General features: G+C 39.8%; 1 protein-coding gene across 15 annotated transcripts in view; it reads right to left on the bottom strand.

Annotated features, from left to right (window-relative positions):
* Positions 1–21,003, bottom strand: part of MCF2L (MCF.2 cell line derived transforming sequence like) — a 266,639-nt gene that overhangs the window by 40,747 nt on the left and 204,889 nt on the right. For 14 of the 15 annotated variants that reach the window (XM_073350279.1, XM_073350290.1, XM_073350166.1 and 11 more), the window contains 5 exons: positions 15,701–15,791; positions 3,705–3,824; positions 3,259–3,375; positions 2,584–2,733; positions 1,022–1,146 (listed from right to left, as the gene is read on the bottom strand). In XM_073350279.1, coding sequence (XP_073206380.1) covers positions 1,022–1,146; positions 2,584–2,733; positions 3,259–3,375; positions 3,705–3,824; positions 15,701–15,791 — 603 coding nt within the window. The remainder of the gene's footprint in view (positions 1–1,021; positions 1,147–2,583; positions 2,734–3,258; positions 3,376–3,704; positions 3,825–15,700; positions 15,792–21,003) is intronic. The other variant, XM_073350176.1, reaches the window with a different exon arrangement.

The following is a 21,003-nucleotide window of genomic DNA, read 5'->3' as shown; positions in this document are numbered from 1 at the left end:
CCTTTCAGGAGTCTGATTTGTCTTGCGTACCCCCAGGTTTCACCTCACTTAAAAAGTACTTCCTTACAAAATCAGACATAAAAATACAAGAGAGTGTCACAGCCACACTATTACTGACAAATTTCTGACTCTCTCATTTTTACTATATAATTATAAAATCAATCAATCAATTGGAATATAAATATTGTACTTACATTTCAGTGTATAGTATATAGAGCAGTATAAACAAGTCATTATCAGGATGAAATTTTAGTTTGTACTGACTACTGCTTTTTATGTAGCCTGTTGCATAACTAGGGAAATGTCTGGATGAGTTGATGTGCCCTGGAAGACCTCTGCGTACCCCCAGGGGCACACGTACCCTTGGTTGAGAACCACTGATTTAGAGGTACCAAGGACATGAATCTGTCTGATGAAGTCTGTATCTGAAAGACTACAACCTTCTACCAGATGATAATGGAAGAAAAGCACACACTGCTACAGTTGCTATACGGACATGCAGAAACAGCTGGTGACCTAACACAACTCCTAGGTTCTTAGTCATAAAAGGTGGACAAACACACCCAAAAGAAGATATCACTTCTGCTATCTCCCTCTTACTGCTTCCCCCAAAACAATATCACCCATCTTATCTGGATTGAGTTTCAGTCAGCCATCTCTCATACAAGTAGCAATCTTCTCCAGACAGTGGGACAGCTGATCAACTGCATCATCTGAGCCAGATGGAATGGAGAGCAAAGTGTCATCAGTATACTGATGGTACTGAAACCCAAACTGAAGCCTTATCTCCCTCACATGCAGACTGAGCCGCAAAGACGACAAAATAGAACCCTGCAGCACTTTGCTCAACAGAGGATTTGGAGCAGACGAGGTACTGCCCAGTAACACCTTCTAAATATTTACCACCTTAAATCACTTTGCCGATTAGCTAATTACATGCATAAAAATTAAATACTAGATAATAAAATTAAAAATGTGTAAAATAAAAACGAATGTACGCTCCATATTTCATTCAACTCACCTTTCCACAGTGGTTTGATTGTCAAGCTGATCTTGGTTGAGTTTGTACTCTGGGTTCTCAGTAACTGGCTTTCTATTACTTTCAAGGATATCACGTCCCTGTTTTAATGCTAACCTCAAATCCTCCTGCAGAAAACAAAAAATAACACATTTTAGTGGTGTTTCTAAAGAAATCTTGCAAAGTACCATAGATAAAGTGTTCTTTATAGGAAGAATAGCAAGAACAATTTAATAAAGTAATTTGGCTAAGCAGCAGTTCTGCAGAAAAGGGTCTGGGGATTACAGTGGATGAGAAGCTGGATATGAGTCAGCAGTGTGCACTTGTTGCTAAGAAGGCCAACAGCATATTGGGCTGCATTAGTATGAGCATTGCCAGCAGATCGAGGGAAGTGATTATTCCCCTCTATTTGGCACTGGTGAGGCCACATCTGGAGTATTGCGTCCAGTTTTGGGACCCCCACTACAGAAAGGATGTGGACAAACTGGAGAGAGTCCAGCGGAGGGCAACGAAAATGATTAGGGGGCTGGGGCTCATGACTTACGAGGAGAGGATGAGGGAACTGGGATTGTTTGATCTGCAGAAGAGAAGAGTGAGGGGGGACTTGACAGCAGCCTTCAACTACCTGAAGGGGGGTTCCAAAGAGGATGGAGCTAGGCTGTTCTCAGTGGTGGCAGATGACAGAACAAGGAGCAATGCTCTCAAGTTGCAGTGGGGGAGGTCTAGGTTGGATATTAGGAAACACTATTTCACTAGGAGGGTGGTGAAGCACTGGAATGGGTTACCTAGGGAGGTGGTGGAATCTCCATCTTTAGGGGTTTTTAAGGCCCAGCTTGATAAAGCCCTGGCTGGGATGATTTAGTTGGGGTTGGTCCTGCTTTGAGCAGGGGGTTGGACTAGATGACCTCCTGAGGTCTCTTCCAACCCTAATCTTCTATGATTAAAAGTAATGAATTAAAGGTACCGAAGGTTAAACCTCAACATTTTTCAAGCTTGTTCCAACCTCTCAAATCTGTTTTGGAAGTTTCATGATAACAGACAGACACTTTCTCAAGATTTCCAGTGCTTCTGGTTGTGTCACAACTACCTAGAGAATTTTTGCTGCTGTATTCTGAAACTGCTGGCAAACTAGTTTTGGTTCAAATTATTAATGTTTAAAAAAAATGTTATCTGAACTGGTTTGTCCATTCCTAATCAGAATTTCATATATATGCACACACATTACTACAAATAAAAAAAAATGAACATCCCCATTACTACATCTTTGGTTGTACAACAATTTCCATTACAGAAACATAACATCATAATTTGTACGTGCTGTATCTTAGCCTCCAGGATTATTTTTGCAAGGAATAAAGATCCTTATTAAACTTCAAATATAGCCAGACAGCTTTAAACTTCAAATATAGCCAGACAGCTTTAAGAAGATTTCAAAGGTCTCACATTCTTAATATTATCCAAATATTTTCAAAAGCTCTCCAATTTTTCAATTGTATTTTTATTGCTAGTTATAATTAAAATAATGTGCTAACTAAAAGCAGGGTATTTTCCTATGACATACCTACCTTCATTTTGTCCTTCTTTTCACTATGTGCTGCAAGAAGGGAGCTGGTTGATTGCACATCATTTGGTAGTTCTGTTTCAGCCAATTCGGTCCCAAAGGACTGAAGCATTTGAGCTGTTTGCTTAACCATTAGGGCAAAACTTTCTATGGCCTTTGGAATATAAAACCATTAAAGACATTTGATGCTCTGAATACACACACACATCCCGCCCTCCCACAGTAAAATGCAAACTTTAGATTACAACTAAAAAGTTTGGCTTAAAAGTTTGTTTTAAAGACTATTTTGCTAGCAAAAGTTGTAAATAAAACACCTTCACCATTAGCTTCTTAACTGCATATTTTCTCTATGCTTACATCGGATGCATTCTCCGAACATTTTTATAATCTGGAATCATTTTTTAACTTGAGCTTTTCCCCCGCTCTTGTAACACCACCACCCACCCAGGCCCTGCCTCCCAGTTCCCAAACAACAATATTCCTTTGCTCCAAAACCTTAAGAAAACCACTCCCAAAGTTACTACTTATGTTATTTCTCTAAAATGATTAAGTTCCACTGAGATCATCTCCTCACTCAGTTGATGTCAGCTTGCATTAATTAGAATGTGTTTTATAAATGACAGAGTATAACACAGAAGGGCCCATTAAACTGCGAAAAACAAAAACAACTAAGACTTACAGTGCGGTGAGAGAGCCATCTGTTATGGCAATAATCCAGAGTGCCACCAAGGTCTTCTGTTAGCTGTGTTTTGTCAATATAAGCATGCAATTCTGTTACCGAGCCCAGCATTATGATCTGCAACCATAAAGGAGTAGAATTAATATGACCAAATAAATGACAAGACTCATATTAGGAATTTTGGGGCAAATCCTGCAGTCTTTACTCAGGAGATTGAAATCAAGGGAAGAAGCATAGGGTGGATTTATTCCCTTCGTGTATACAACATCACATCAACTCAATAGTAGTTTATGCTGGAAGATGTTACAAATGTAACATGGAACAACATAGACAAATTGTTAAAGTAACATGTAAGCATTTTTTTTTCATTTGCTGATGTGCACATTGTCCAGATTAAGTACTTTAACAGTTCACTGCTAGTATAGTTGAGGCAAAGAAATACTTACAGGTACCTTCATTTTAAATTCATCTCTGTTGAATTTGAAAGCGAGGTCTGAGAGAGTTCGGTGGATAAATCCTGTTGGACGCAGAACAAGGACCAGCTGCAGGTTTCCTGGGAAAGATGCCTGTAAGTATCATTAAACAGGTTTGTGCCATTAGTTTCTGTATCACTGGGGTCTATAAATGTATCTTTAGACTATATGAAACCCATGCTAAACCACGTCCTGAGTGTACCGAAGGCCTATGTAAATGCTTCACTGAATAAAAACTCAACAAGGCCTGTAATCAGAACATTTGAAAACCCACTCATCTATGGGAATTAGGATTTAACTATTTTCCACCCTGGACTGTGAAGCGTTTGAATGATGAATTATACCATCCAGAGCAATTATTACTGCTGTGTAGTTGAAATAAATGTTCTAGTTCAAGGACAGTAGATTGATTAAAAAGGAGGCTCATTAAAACTTACAGCTGTAGTTCTTTTACAGTTATCTTTTCCCATTGCCATTTGAACGCATTGTGATTATCTTTTCTGGTCCGTTTGCACACCTTGCCTATCACTAGCCATGTGAACTATTACCACCATAATTGACTCTCTCTCAGGCATTAGCTTAAAATGTCAAACTAAGTAGTCATTAATCTGAATCAAGTGAGGGTTTTTTTTATTTTTTTTATCATTATTGATCCAAGGGAAATACAGGAAAGATGTATAAACTTATTCTACACCCCAGCCGGTCTATCTGAAACAATGCTACCAAGATCATTTTTGTCTCCTGCTGCTTAGACTAAGTCACTCCACACTCAAAACTGTCCAGTAGTTTCCCCTCTCCTTCTGCATTAAGTGCAAGCTCTGTACAACTCTACTTTTGCCTACATATTTGCTCTCATCTCCACTTGCCTCCATTTCTCCTATCTGCACACTCCCTTTCCCACCTGTAACTGACACTCTGCGTAGCAGGGAGGGCATCAGTCAAGAGGTAGTAGTTGAAGGAATATGTAAAGCTTTCTATGTGAAGTGGTAACATTGGAGAACTGCTACTGTAAACCGTGTTGGGCAGGTGCCTGCTGTTCCTCTTTATCTGAGCTCATATCATCACTATCTAGATAACTGCATTCTTTTTATGCCTTTTTCAGAAAGTCCTGGAGAATTGCAGAGACAAGGACATGACATAAGAGACATTCCTAGAACACATTTTAACTTTGTGAACTAGCCAACTTTAGAACGAGCAAAGACGAAAGGACAGAAAAAAACCCATGTCACTCTAATCCAGCAACATATATGTTATGAAGCCCAATGTGTAGTAAGCAGACAAACCACGCAGTGCTTTCTTAATAGTGCTCCATGCCAACTTATTAAGAACAAAGATAAACCATGGATTAATTTAATGTGTGGTTACTAATGTCATACTTTTATGGGTTAATGTTCATTTATTGTATAAGTGTCAAATTCTTCACAATGTAAGAGAGAGGGAAGCAAAAATATAGAACAATTTTACTTAAAAAGTTAACATTTTATACTCAGAGGACACTGCTATGGATTTCCAGGTCAGGAAATGAGAAAATTGGTAGAAAGATTCCTACAATATGCAGGAAAAAAAATTACTGTACGTTCTTTTTCATACAACACTAACAAATCCTTGGTCACCCAAGCTATTATTATTCGTGTTGTGATAGTACCCGCAACATGGTACGTCCTCTCCACACACATTAAGACAGAGTCTGTGTCCCAAACAGCTCACAGTCTAGGACTTCACTGTTATCACTATGGTGCACGCTGTGGCCATTTGGAACGTCACATCAGCACCATGGACAGACTTTGGAGCACCTGACTCTAAAAGCACACCTCACTATCGACTGAATCGCCATTAGTTGTGAGCAGTAAAGGAACTGACACAGTGGAACATTTCAAATGCCACCCAGTAGATGGCAATGGTACACAGACATATCAATCAATTCGCTGCAATACCAGTAAACAGCAGCATCACGTATTAACATCCTTACAGGCAGTACTGATCCATGAAGTGAGTCATTCCAGGAATAGTGTTACCCTCCCATAGACAGGTTGGATATTTGTAGGATAGCCAGGCGTGTGAAAGAAAGATCTCGTATCTTCCTCTGCTGTCCATCACTAAGTGTCAAAAGAAGGTTCCTGAAACTTCACCAGTTCAACATTTCCATCAGTTCTGTCATTTAGGAAGATACATTATTTCCTGGCACCACGTCTCTTTTTGGCAATTGATGCAGTGAAATTACTGCAGCCAAGATGTGCTGTCAATATCAGAGCACTAATGGAAGGTAAACATTGCCAAAAAAGTCAGCATTCACAACATATAAACTTTTGACCTCACCAGAGGACCTAAATATTCACATCCATGTACAACTGATGTAACCCTTCCTCCACACACAGTATATTCCATGACCAGAACCCCTTCGATGAGCAGGTGATTGAAACCATCTTTTATGCATACACACTATTTACAATGGTGTTAAGAAATATTTGTGTAATAGTAATAATAATGTATATAGTGCATCTACTACCATGCTTCCCAAACCATATACATCATCTGAAATGTAGCCACCTGTGGAGTGGAAGATAGCAGCCAGCTATTCTTATTATTTAAATTATGGTACAGCTCAAAGGCCCCAATAAGAATTGGAGGCCCATTATGTGGGGTGCTGTACAAATACATAGGAAGATGTAGGTCCTGCCCTGAAAATGTACAATCTAATATGAAATAATATGAAACCAAGAAGTCTTATAAACTACGGAAGGAAGGATGACAAAGGCAATGAACATAAGATTATGTGGCTACACAGAGTTCAAACAGAGCAACACCTAACGTATCTTCTACCCATAGTTATAAATAAAAATAAAATCAGCTATTACCTGCTGAACAACCTAGTCATCACTGATATGTTGTGGATATTACAACAGAAGCGGGTCTGATGGAGGGATTTGAATGAAGAGAGCGTAGTGACCTTACAGATTTGTTCAGGGCATACAACTTTGCACATCAATAATAGGAGAGGACATTTTGGCACGTGACAATAGAGCAAACCTCTACTCTTACAAACAGTGCCATGGGATATTTAGTGCCTGCACAAAATGGACAGGAACGCTGCTTTCAAGGTCTCATTTGAAACACAGTAAAATGCATGGTACCCAGTTTATCTGTCTTGTATGTCTGAAAAGCTGACTCGACCTGCTAAGAATTTAACTAGCAATTCCAGCGAGCATAGGTATCCCAAACCTAGGTCCTGACCCCATCCCATTGTGTTTCCATTCAGGTCAATGGCAAAGCTCCCTTGGAGGTCAGTGAGAGCAGAATCAGACTGAAAGTCAACTGGAGTTTTACTACTGACTTCAGTGGAAGCAGGATTGACTCCTGATGCCTAACCACTAAGCAAACCTCTGCAGCAGTAAAAACAAGTTAATATACAGAATGTCCAAGAATTTACTGTATGAGCTTCTCAACATCACAGAAGGCAATACGGTATTCCGACTCTATGATATCCATTTCTGTGGCGCTCAAGCAGGATGCTACAAACCACGAAATGAGGATGCACTGAATAGTATTTCAAACAGTTGAATTAGATGCTTAATGTTCTGTAACTAATGTATACTATTACTAATAGTCTCTTTGCTTAACCCACACTACAATGGCCTTTTCATAGCAACAGGGCTTTTTTATTAGATCGTTTTATTGATCCGAGTTCTGTTTCTTGAAGGTAGTACAGTTTCAGTGTCCATGGGAATTTGCAATTTCTTGTAAGGTATTCTCACACCTATTACCACAGATATCAATAAGAAAAATAAAAAGAAACCCTAAATAACCAGGAATAATTTCCACAAACAGTATCTTCCAAGTCTAAAATCTTGAATTAACCTGTTTAACATTTTCCCCTAAAATGTTATTTCAGGAAGTATACCCCACAGCCCTTTTAGAGGGACACAATGCAGTTTAGAATCAAAATTCAGCATTTGTAATTTCTGAAGTGCATTACAGAACCAAATAATTGATTTTATTTCATTAAATTAAAAATAATTCAGAGTAAAAACAGTTTTTGTTTTTAAAATTTAAAAACATTCCCTGCACTGTTGTGAAACATTATGCTCGAATAGGCGAACCAAAAGTTGAAAGTACCTACAAACATGAGTGGTAATGACCAGACTAATTTTATTGTCCAAGCAGAGTGAAATACTTAAACAAATAACCTAACATGAAAAGAAAGATACCTATTTTAAATTATTTCTCTTTAATAATCTGTTCTGTATAAAGTTAACATTATAAAATACCTATGAGGAAGAGCTCTGTGTAGCTTGAAGGCTTGTCTCTCTCGCCAACAGAAGCTGGTCCAATAAAAGATATTACCTTGCTCTATGACTAAATCATGACAGAATCTCTTTAATCTCTCATGTTTAACATTCACCATCTTTACACAGTGGTGCCTCACTTCTGTCTAGGAAGGCAATGCTGTTTAAGACTCCTTCTCCAAAATCCATGTTTGTGCTTTACATTGTGTAGGCTAACAATGAAGTTTCTGAGTGGATCTTATCTTGGGTATGTCTGCCTACACGGCAGCTAGAACCAAGCCTCCCAGCCAAGGCAGACACATTTGTGCTAGCAGGGCTTGAGCTAGCATGCTAAAAATAGCAGTGTAGATGTTGGGGCTTGTGCTTTCAAGCTTAGGGGGTCAGGTGGGCTCCAGTCCAAGCTGCAACATCCATACTATTATTCTTAGCATGCTAGCTCGAGCCCCACTAGCGTGGGTCTGTCTAACAGAGCAGGAAGGCTCACTCCCAGCTGTAGTATAGATATACCCCTACAGGCTACAATAAAGCAGCTTATAGTGGCCTAGGAGAATCCTGAATCCATTCCATGACTTATATTCTCTATTACCACAGTAAATAGCTGCTACACCGCTGGACCAGCCCACTCCCTGTAGTATTTATATGCTGTGACAGGGTCGGGCAAGATGGCTATAGGAGAGTAATAGAAGGCAGATATATTAGCCCCAGGCTAAGTAGGTCCCTTTTCCTTGGGCAAAGTAACAGGGAAAGTTCCAGAACAATCAGGAACCTTCTAGAGACAATTAAGACAGGCTGATTAGAACACCTGGACCCAATCAAGAAGCTGCTAGAATCAATTAAGGAAGGCTAATCAGGGCACCTGGGTTTTAAAAAGGAGCTCACTTCCGTTTGTGGTGTGCGTGTGAGGAGCTGGGAGCAGGAGCTGAGGGTGAGAACGCGGACTGTTGGAGGACTGAGGTGTACAAGCATTATCGGACACCAGGAGGAAGGTCCTATGGTGAGGATAAAGAAGGTGTTGGGAGGAGGCCATGGGGAAGTAGCCCAGGGAGTTGTAGCTGTCGCACAGCTGTTCCAGGAGACACTCTAGACAGCTGCATTCCACAGGGCCCTGGGCTGGAACCTGGAGTAGAGGGCGGGCCCGGGTTCCCCCCAAATCCTCCCAACTCCTGGTCAGACACAGGAGGAGTCGACCTGGACTGTGAATTCAGAAAAATGGCCAAGCTGAGGGCTGCCGTGAAGCTCCAAGACGAGCAAATCCACCAATTAGCGTGAGACCCACCAAGGTAGAGCAGGAACTTTGTCACAATGCACAGTGAAGCCAAAAAGAAGGTTTTGAAAGGAATTCATACGGAAAAGGATGCCAATTTTCTTGATAAGTAAAAAATGAAAGGAATCTCCTCTTGTATGCCTGAGTCAATGTTCGTAGATCCTGCCACAGTTATGAAGCTGTTAAAAAAGTGGCAATTTGATCACTGAATCCATATAAACAAGTTAGAGACACCGCAGAATGTAAACATAAGTGCACGCAAGTTAAAGCTCATTTATAGAGAGGTCTCATAAGGCCCACACGTCACCTTTGGATAACCTCAATGGTCATAAGTTTTTCAGATTATGTAAAATCCTTTAAAAAAAAATCATACTTCCAGCTGAAATGTTCATCTATTATTGTCAGAAATAACCTCTAAGATGATTAAAATGGAAAGAGAGCAGAGAAAAAAAATACTTTCTCTACTGTTGTTTGACTGCACTTTGTACAGAGCCAGTTAGGTGGGTCCCAATCTTGCAAGCAGATTCCATGCAGGTGACTGCGGTGGGCCCTTATGGAGCCCATTGGCTTCAATGGTGGGGTCATCCACATGGAGCATTGGAGCTTTAGTCATTTTCAGCTTGTGTTTGTATGAGCTTTTCATACCGCATGGGAGAGGGAAAAAAATATTGCAAAACCACTCAAACTGGCCGAGGGATTCAGGGGTCAGCACAGCCCTTAACACTGTTCTTAGTCCCAGTGGGTAATCTATTCCATTTGTTCATTTAAACACATACAGATTCCTGGCTTTGACACCATCCATGTCCAGTCCAGTGGAGAACAGCATGGCCTTTCAGATTTGTGGAAATTTCTTTACATACAGTGCATTCACTAAGTCGGAGCTTTCCAGTAAATGAAGATCAGTTACATCCCCAGGAATTGTACTGTGCTTTGTATTGTCCTCTGGGTGTCCCAAACCTGGAGCACAACAGAGCTGCCAGCTGGCTGAATGAAAGAGGAGCAGCCCACCTACTGGCTTCCCCAAGGCTTCTGTTAAGTGCTGGGAAGTAGGCTGCTCCTCTCCAGCCGGCCAGACTTGAGGAAGCAGCCTTTGAGCTGCTCCCTTCCTCTGAAGTGACGGGAAGCTTCCCACTATGCTCCAATTTGTGGAAAGCGAAAGTACCTACAAAAACAAAATCCAGCTATGTTTAAAGCAGAGTTTAAAGTGGATAAATTTATATATTATCTTAATGATAGCTTGGAAGGTTATTGAAATGCAAGCTTCCTATGGCACCAAAACTCACCCTAGGATTAAGAAGCTGTTGCGGAGGATTGATAAAGAAGCATTCCATGCTTCATTACTATGCTGGATACTAAGATGATAAGCAACTGTAGAATGGGTAAACACATGGGTAAAAACATAGAGTAAACATCACCTGGGAAGAGCAGAATTTCCACTTTCTATAGATGACAGTTCACAGTTCATTAATCCATGTTTTCCCCAAGGAACTACAGTACAACTCGATCTTCTGCCCAAGGTCAGAAAGAAAAGCAGTGGCACCGTGAGACTTTGTTCTATTCTGACTGACAATTGGCTAATCCAAAAAGACAGTTTTTAAGACTTCCTACTTTTCAGCTGAATAAATAACTGCATTCAGAGATGATACATGACAAATATGTGAACCAAATGACAGAGAAGGCTAGAAACGGACTAGTATCACGCATTTCACGTGACAAGGTCAGATCCATATTTTAGTTATTTACAGTACTTGGACTACAACGAGTAGTCGTGAAATCTCATTTTATGTACAGTACTCAATATATCTACATTTCCCTGTAATAATAGAAAATGTTATGCAATTTTATTCCTTCTACACTCACTTGTATACAGCAAGTCAGAAGACACTGTATGTCAGAATTCCTGTATATAAAGCAGCAAGCAGGTATATCTGTTGAAACTACATTAACAGTGTAAACTGCCAGAATCACCCAACATGGTTTAATGGCAGAATCCTGCACAAGATGAGCTCTCTTATATGGGCTTATTGTCCGGAAGCTTCAATTAGATGAGCTTAGAGGGATATCTTTAATTTGAAATTCTAGTCAGCTTAAAAAACATAATTAAAAGCAGTTCTATGCACTAGGTCTGTTCTCAAGTTTCCCTGGTAAATGCTTGTGGCTTTACAACCCCATTTAAAATGTATTTTTCTCTCCTCTTTTTGTGTGTTAAAAACCCATGTAATAAAAGGGAAAACTGACTGACTATATCAGGGAAATAGTGAAAAGGTCTATACACAAAGTGCTATTAAATACACAATGTAAACAAACAAAACAAGGAAATAATAGTTAAATTGAAACAAGTGTAATAAAACAGCTTTATCTTTTAAAAAACCTAAGTTTTATACAATCAGAAACAAAATATACAGATAGAAAATTAACCATCGTATTCTTCTTTGCTGACGCAATCACTACCACTCCTAAGATACCACAATGCCTACAAAATATCAGCTTCTGAATGAAGAGCAGCTTGTATAAACTCAATCCATGCAAGCCCAAAGTGATGGTGGTTGATTGGGGGCATGCTGTGAAGAACTAGCTGGAACACTTCCCCCCAACTCCCAGTCCCATGAAGTCATACAACCCCCACTCATCAAAATGATTCAACAGGACGAGTCTTGTTTGACTCGTCACTAAACCTGTATGACTGTAACATCGGTTACTAATAACATATTCTTTTATCTCCAGCTCACTAGGAAATTTCACTCCCAGGCCTTGGCCACAGAGATCAGTGTCTAGATTACCTAATTCACTGTATCTGAAGCCGACTGTAAAAAAAAACCGCAAAGGTTCTAGATAGTACAAAATGTGACTGCCTGGCTTGTCAATGGGTTTTTTAGGCTGTGGTCAGCACATTGGATCCATGCTCTAGTCCCTCCACTGGTCACCAGTCCACTTCTGCTGCCAGTTCAAGGCCTGGGTCCTAGTCCTCAAAGCAATTAATAGATCAAGCCCCAGTTACACGAGAGACTGAGCCATGAACCACTAACGGAGCTGCACTCCTACAGGACAATGCAGCTCACAAACCCTGATATGAAGGGCATAAGAAGTAGGGACAAAGCATTCTTAGTCAAGGGGAACCAGCCATGGAGCAAACTTCCAGAGCAGATTAGATGAATCAAGAGTCTGGTCACCTTTAGGAAATGCTGCAAAGCTTTACTATTTGATAAAGCTTTTCTATCATAAACAGAGGGCACACACATCATCAGTCACTCCCTCCAACCCATTAAACAACAAAAATTTTAAAAAAATCTACCCCAAGTTATATCCTTATAAACTGAAAGAGAGCCAGAGGCACTGAAAAGTCCATCAGGGACTTCACCACTGCTAACAGACTTTTGGAGGAAGACACCTCTGATACGCTGCTTATGGATGGCAGTATAAAACTCTAAAATATGATAGGAAAAGAAAGATCCACTTTTCAACTCTGGTGTGAGGGCCTCTCTTTTCTGAGATTCATTGATAATCTCGTCTCTCAACACTGACCATCAAGGGGTGTTACATAAAACTCCACAGCTGAAATATTTTGCTCCTAATTGAATCCTCAGACAGAAGTCTTGCCTCGTTTTCACAATCCTATCCACCTTCTCAGGTTGTGAAAGCAGTACAGTTAAACAGGGCTGTGATGGGGGTGTTCACCCCACACTACCCTGAAGGAGTTAAGGTGGCTCAGAGTTGCTAATTAACCAGAGTTGCTAATTTCACCTGGGGAGAGATTTAGGCTTGACTGACAAGCCCTAACTGGAGATGGAGGCCATTTGGACAGAAGTAGGAGAGGGCTTGTATAAAGCCAGGAAGTGAGAGCAGAAGGGGGCTGTAGTGGGGAGGTCTGCAGTCACTCTCTGGGCCTAGTGAGGAGAAAAGGAGGAAACCCAGAGGTGCACCAGAAGCCTTGGCATCCTGACCTTGAGGGAAGGGTTTACCTAGAGGGGTGGTGTAGAAGAAAGCCTGTGGAGGGCAGAGTAGGAAGAGGCCCAGGGAAATGGCAGCAAAAGTTGAGATGGTACAGACCTTGGCTACTTATAGTAGGGTCCCTGGGTTGGAACCCAGAGTAGCAAGTGGACTCAAATTCTCCTACCAGCTATTAGGAAAGTGGCACAGTCTTGAATCAGAACACTATCTGGAATGGCACGGGACAGCTGGTCTGGTGAGACTTTGTTACTCTGGAAGGGGAAAACTGTAAAGTGGCCTGGTCAGAGGGCCCAGCCATGAAGAGGAAACACTGCAACTTCTAGAGAGCATGAGGGGCTACATCATGAGCTGAGAGAAGGAAGGGGGCATCACACTGGGCAGAACTAATCCCCATACGCAGCCATGAAAGGACACCCTAGCGGGGAGTGTGCCCTGTTATAAGGGGCATTAGCTCTTCGTTTGCCACTGCTAATGCAGAATCTCTGCACCTGAAACAAAATTTCAATGTGTCATTGAGTTACTTTTGTTTCATGATTAAATGAATCTATGGGCCGCAGACAAAACTTGTATACAGGAGCAGTCCCAACAAACAAATATAAGTGAGTGCATTTCTTGTTAGCAAAGTGAATTTCTAGTTAGCAGTTGCTAAAACGTTCATAAATGTCTCCCATGATACACATCCAGTCTAGTCACAATGTCATCGCTATCCAGCGATGACATTTCTATTTGGGATTGTAGAATGGAATTTTCAAAAGGGCTCAGTATTGAAGACAATGAGAGTTTTGTCACGGACATCAATGGAAGCAGCATTAGGCCAAAGCTGAGCACGTGTGCAACTTCAGCTAAGGAATCATTGATTTTTTTAAAATTATTTTTTAAAGTAGCACACAGAACAGTACAGAACGAGAGAAGGAAACATTTATGATTCCATTGCAACAGCCTACACATATTTGCCAGGTTCTGCCTTTAAAACTTAACTTCCTTCTTCAAGCAAAGACTCCAGCGACCATTGCAATCACAGGTCTCATATGTATCGTAGTGAGTAGGTATTCAGGTTCTATGTTCTGTGAAAGACAAAAATCTCCCATTTCTTCAACACATGGAGCACTGTATATGTACTTGGTGCTTAAAACCACAACATTAGAGCTTAGTGTAAGCTCTAAACTTTATCATGGCTGCTAAAAAAACCAACATCAAAGGCAATTTTGCAACCAACTGTGATTTTATAACATCAAGCAGAAAAGCTGGATTTTTGTGAGAGTGAATCCCATTTCTTTAATCACCCCAACCACTCCGATCTCAACTCTTTTCACGTCTCAGTACTGGAATCTTCTCAATGCTGGATCTCAAACTTTCATGAAGTACTATCAGGATTCATTTTTGCAGCATTTTTTGATGATTTATTAAACATATTTTAACATCCAGAAAATTCCAAGCCCTATTATGGGAATATCATATTGTCAAGCCTATTTAAACAAATTGCAAAGCTGCAGTAGACAAGAAGCCTTCTGGCAGTGCCACAAGAACAAGGAAGCAATACTAAGATGACAAATAATTTGCAGCTTTGATTCTGACTTGCTTTTACCTCCCACGAGGAGAACCCCTTACACAGAAACTGGTTACAGCTCTATGCTTTTGCACTTACTGGTAAACATTCTGAAATACTGGTAATTAATGCCAGCATGACAAGATTGAAAGAGGCAAAAAATATAAGAAAGGGTTATGATTAGTACCCGACCAGTATACAAGTGAATATTCATTTTTTATTATTAGATATGCCTCTCGTTTACAGCTTATGTAATACAAACTTGCATTGTTTAACAATTCTGTTTATATTTAATTTTTAAAAATTAATAACTGAACGGTATGTTAGTTAAACTCTGGTAACTTTTTTTTAAAAGGTATGAAATGCATGCTGAAACAACCTAAAACACCTGCTATTGAGTTTTCTTTGAAACCTGTTTAAAAACTGTTACCAGAATTAGCAGATTTTAAATGTACGTAGCATTTACCTTTTGAAATATTAAATCACAGAACTACTCCTATAAATGTACTTTTGTAAATGGAGTTTCATATATTTAAACAAATACTGAGGCGGTTTCAATTTAAACCAAAACTGGCATTTTAAAAAAAATCCTCCTCCTCACAAAATCAGCAAAGCTTGTTTGATCAGTGAAATGATCATGGCTCAGCTCTATTAGCTTTGGGTTACCAATGCAAAAGCTATTTTCCATTTGAACCTAGGTAGGGGTGAAGCTACTTTGCAGACCACATTACGAGCATACTGTATGCCATACCACTGGGTGTTGATGGGTTAAATCAGAACAGAAGTAAGAACAGTTCGAATGTATCTCTAAAAAAAATTATATTGTAACACTTTGGTAAAAGAAAAAATGTTTACTGCATTTTATATATGAGATAGGTTCAACCTGGAAGGACCTGCCATAAAGGCCTTAACTGAAAAAAGAACTCACCGCTATTCGCAGTATGGAGGCTTTCACAGAGGTCCATTTGTCTTGCCTTCGATCTATGACAAGGATAAATCCAATTCCAGCATCTTGTAAACTAAGTTTGGGGGAGCAAAAAAACCTGTAGTTAAACATACAGATGAAACGGTCTGATATTCTCTAGTAATATTTCACAGTTAAAAAAATAGTAGGTTAACCTTTCTTGTGCTGAGCCTCAAGTTATTTATTTAAAATATACACATGAATATCTCTGATATGCCATTAGGAGTATGCAGCACTCCCAAAAGAATTCTGTGCAGCTTGTCAGTCAGTTAAGCCATAAATTGCGCTTACCCACAGGAGGCAAGGTTTCACATACCCTGAACAATTATTATTTCAGTGGAATATAAACCCCTTTGATTATTCAGGATTTTTGTTGCCAGTATAATCCATCTTTCATATAGTTTTCTGTATCACTATTCCTGGATAAAAACAAAATCATTTTCTTTTTCCATCTGTTTTCTTATTCCTTTTTTGGACTGGCTTCTTATTTTACTCGTTTCTTAATCCCTTCAAAAACTCAAGCTTTTGTGATCCATGCATTACATTAGTCCTTCCATCTGAAATTCTCATAGTCGTCCATGTTAGAAATCTTCTCTTAGGGCAATTGTTATATTCACCAAGACAAAAAATCCCAAAGGCATCTAAGAGTTCAAAGTCACACACTAGAAAGGTAAGATAAGATGCACTTCTTTGAAATGGAAACATCTGTGAGAAAGATCACACTTGAATCCTTGTGTAAAGATAAGCTTTGTTTCTCTGCTCTGTTCAGCTTCATGTGCTACAGTCACGGAGTACAAATAAAGAGATCGGCTCCGTTTTTTGTAATTTCCTATCAAAACCAATTGTGTAAAGCCAGCACTTGACTGCCAGCCAATCACAACAGAAATGAAAAATGGCAGGCAAGTACAAGACAGACTGACTTGAATTGCTAATTTTTTGGTATATTTGGCAACTTGTATATGCTAGAATATACACTGTAGCTGAACACAGCAATCATTAATTTAAAAAAATCCAATATAAATTGATGCAGAACTATATAGTTTGTAGGGAGCTCTGTATGCTGTGCTTGTAAATATTACATATGATCGTGGTTTGTTTATTGTCATTGTAATGATGGTGCTTTTTTATTCCAGGTTTGTAAAATGGTATGGAAATATTTCTTGCTTATTTAGCACTGATGGTTTATCATAAATGAGTTACATATTGTTAGCTACATTCAGTAGAGATAACTATTGTGTGTTATGGTGGATGAAAATTCCAGGCATCCAACTGTGGTCTCCTGAATTAATATTTACTATTATAGGTCTTAGTACCCGCCTCCTTTTTTTCCTCACTGCAAACTGGCCAAAAGCATGGGCTAAATATTTATTGGAACAAAAAAGTGAAACTAGGCTTCCAAAAGTAATGAGAAAGGAAAGAAACAATACTAACAATAAAAAAAAAATCTACACAACATATGTATCAACAGAACATTTATTTTCTTTTACCACAGAAAGGCTTCAGCTTCCCCTGAGCTTCTCAGAACCAAGACATGCAGCCTTTAACTCATATCTCTGGTTTAGGATAACTGTACAGACGCCCCCTGACTTACGCAATCGTTCCATTTTAGAAAGTCCTGCGTAACTCAAATTTTGTGCAAGTTGGAAACGTTACACAAAGATTTCCAAAACTCAAAAATCCTATTTCTGGCTTATGGAACTTTTTCCGTAAGTGCGAATTTGCATAAGAGTCAGGTCTCGCGTAACCTGGGGAGCGTCTGTATCATTGATACATACAGCTTCTGAGCATTTAACTCATAAGCTTGACCAATCCACTCCATCTGGGGTGGATTCTAGCCCTGTAAATTTACCAGTACATGAACCTATGCAAAATATGCAAATATTCAAATAGTGAGCTATAGCTTATTTTGGTATTCATGATGCTTTACGTCTTTATATTTTTGATCAGTTTTCTTACTTTTTTAACCTATATGCTCCACCTAGGGAATGCTGATATCCGATTAGGTCAGATTCGAATTGTTAAATCATTTAATTATTAAATGGATAAGGAAACGTTAATGCCTGAGGCCATGTGGTTCACTAGACCCCACACATGGCTAACTCGCACACTGATCCCTGATTGTGTTCTAATGACAGGATGCACTCCACTGCTGCAGATCAAGGGAGTCATCTCCACAACGCGTGCCAGTAGCTCAGAGTTAAGGAACCTCAGGGTTGCTCCTGCATCCATTCTAAGGCCCTGATCCTGCAAGCTGTTCTGCACAGGCAAATCCATGTGCCTGCATGGAGCCACAGGGACCATTCACACATAGCTTTCAGATTGGCCATCTCAACAGTATGGCTCCAAACCACTATCAGTTTACAATTTTGTATTGTAACAGTTGGAGTTTGTTTCTTTTTCTATTTTGGAGGAAACCCACTTTCCCTGCTTTTCAAAGCAATAACATTTCTATTGAAATCAAACTTCTTGTCTTAAAATTCTACCCACAATACACCATGCCGGGCATCTATTTTTGCTGAAGATTCAGCTGTAGACTTTCAGATACAAAACACTGTAGCGGGGTTTAATACTTGAACTATAAGAGAGTTTTCATTAACTGTCTATTACTATAGTAGCTAGGGCTGTGTAAAATTTACCATTTTTTCTTGGAAAGCATATGTGGGCACTAAAACAAAAACAAACAATAATTGGAAATACTACTAATAATCATAACCATGTTCCTCCTAATGGCTCTGAAGATTTTCAAGATATCAGACCTTACACATGTCACTGGTCCAAGACTCAATACTACCAGTGTGATTTTGAAGAGGAAATTCCACATAGTCTGGAAAAATACATACATTTCTTAAGCAATTTTATTTTAAAAATGGCAGCTGTTTGAAATGGCTCAGAGGTTTGGAAGTTAGACTAAGTCCAGTGAAAGATGGATCAATAGGCAGAGGGCAGGTAAGATGGTCAAAAGTACATGATAACACAAGTTTTCATCTAGTTCTATGCATTACCACATGACTACAGGACCCGTTCCTATCCAGCCTAGCATCTCTCATTCACTATCAGGAAGTCAATTTCTGCCTCCTATCAGCCAATCATGCCAGCCTCCATCACCTACTTGTTAAGTTTTCAAAACAAGCAGCAGCCTGTGTGCTTCCTCTCATGCTTGGGAGGAGCTCCCCGTAAACAACTCCAAAGCCACCTGATTATACTCCTTCAAAATCTGCCTTCAAACTCTCGTTCACTGTGGTCTTAGCACACTAGTGGTCCAACCGCTGTCAAGTTTCACTGGTGTGCTAAGACCACAACCCCTCATACTGATCAATACTGTTTCGTTGTAGTACTCCATCTGTTGTCATTTGTATTGTACTTCGATTATAAACACTTTGGGCCAGGGACAGTTTTTTTTGTTCTGTGTTTGCACAGTGGAGTCCTGATCCAGGACTAAGGCTGCTAGGCATGACAGCAGTACAAATAAAATAAATACTACCACCACATGGATTTTATTATAGGTGAAACTGGTAGTGAACCTTATGGTTAAGGTTGTATAACACCTTCCACTCAGAATTCCCTGTTTCAGTTGATTGTAATTTTGCCACACAAAGCATTCGGGCTGAAATTTTCCATGCTTGCTCCCTTCCTCATGTTGAAATTTATTTGAATGTTTCAGAAAAAAGAAAAGGGGGGGGGGTATATAGGAAAATAAGTAGTTTTTGACCATGTTGAAATGCCTTTTTACTGATTCTTTGAAGAGCGTGGGTGCCTCCAAAGACTTGTAATTTGGAATGGGGATGTTCCTGGAGTGAGGTGTCCCCTTTGCTGTCCCCAGGAAAAATCATTCAGATTTGACAAAGTTTTAAACCTCTGAAAATTGCCGTTTCCACAGGTTCAGTAGAGTTTATCAGAAACTTGCTTCTAAAATTTCTGAACATTCCATTTGCATTAAGCATGGTGCCAAGTCCCACACAGAGCTCCCCATGTGCCATCTTCACTTAACATGCTCCCAGGCTCTGCATAGCTTCCAGCAACACAGACACAGAACTAGAGCATCTGACATGATGCCAGCATAGCCCCATCTTGAGGGGAAGAGGAGGTAGGCTGGGAGCCAGGAGGAGTTCTAGTTCCAGCTCTTTCACAGACGTGTGTTAATACTTCTGTGCATTTCACAGCTCTTATGACTGAGCAAGACCTCATAACCCTATCTCAGGAAGGAGGCAAATATCCTTCCCCCATTTCTCAGATAGGGTAGTGGAAAAGTTTCACACAGCCACATCTTGCAGAGCTGAAAATAGAAAGCAGGTCTGTTAACATAGAACACCCAAGTATACTTAGCCAATTCGCCTTTCAGAATGAATGGACAAATCTATGTGCTTGGCTCTGTTGTCTACACCTTTGCACTGTCAAAATCGGAATACAGGATGCTCTATTTCCAACATTCCTTGGCTGTCCAGAAAATATTTACGTAAGTTCCTGGCAAAATATGCACTGGACTAGTAGTTGCTGCAAGGGGAACTTTAATTCAGGGGTTTCTTAATTTTGAGCACTTAGCTTTGCAACTTTAACATTCTCTTAATATAGTTTTTTGATGCAACTTATCTATAAAGTACTTATTAACAACAAATCTAAAGTACTCTGCCACTATCCTTTTCAGAGTAGTAGCCGTGTTAGTCTGTATCCGCAAAAAGAAAAGGAGTACTTGTGGCACCTTAGAGACTAACAAATTTACTTTACTAACACAAGTACTCCTTTTCTTTTTGCTGCTATCCTTGCCTCTCTATATGGTTTTGTATGCTACTCCAGTGATTTAATTCTTGGGACAGGGACCACTGTTTTGTTCTGGGTTTGCACAGCACCTAGTAAAAAGGAGTCCTGGTCTGTGACCCAGGGGTCCTACGCACTACAATAATACATATAATTAATAAAAAATAATAATGAAGTAAATGGCAAACCTCAGGAAAAATACTTGAGCTAATACACACAATGCCTATCTGGATAACAAAGTTAGTGCTGTGTGGTTAGCTAGAGTGCAAAAAAAAAAGTGAAAGTTAAGGGAGAATTGCTGTCAAAATTCAAGTCTCATTACCAAGTAATACTGGGAACATACTGTTAAGGCCCTATTGTGTGCAGATCTGCTCTTAAGATTTTAATTGTTCCCTCAAATACCCATCTGGAGAGAGAGAGAGAGACTCAGCAAATTGTGGAGAGGGGGCTAGCAATCTCTGCTGCACTGTCTTTTCCTACACACCTTTTCCTGTTCACCTCCCTATACATATGCA

Source organism: Lepidochelys kempii, chromosome 1 (genome assembly GCF_965140265.1).
Source record: "Lepidochelys kempii isolate rLepKem1 chromosome 1, rLepKem1.hap2, whole genome shotgun sequence".
NCBI classification, from domain to species: domain Eukaryota; kingdom Metazoa; phylum Chordata; order Testudines; family Cheloniidae; genus Lepidochelys; species Lepidochelys kempii.
This window is presented reverse-complemented; position numbering and strand designations above follow the sequence as displayed.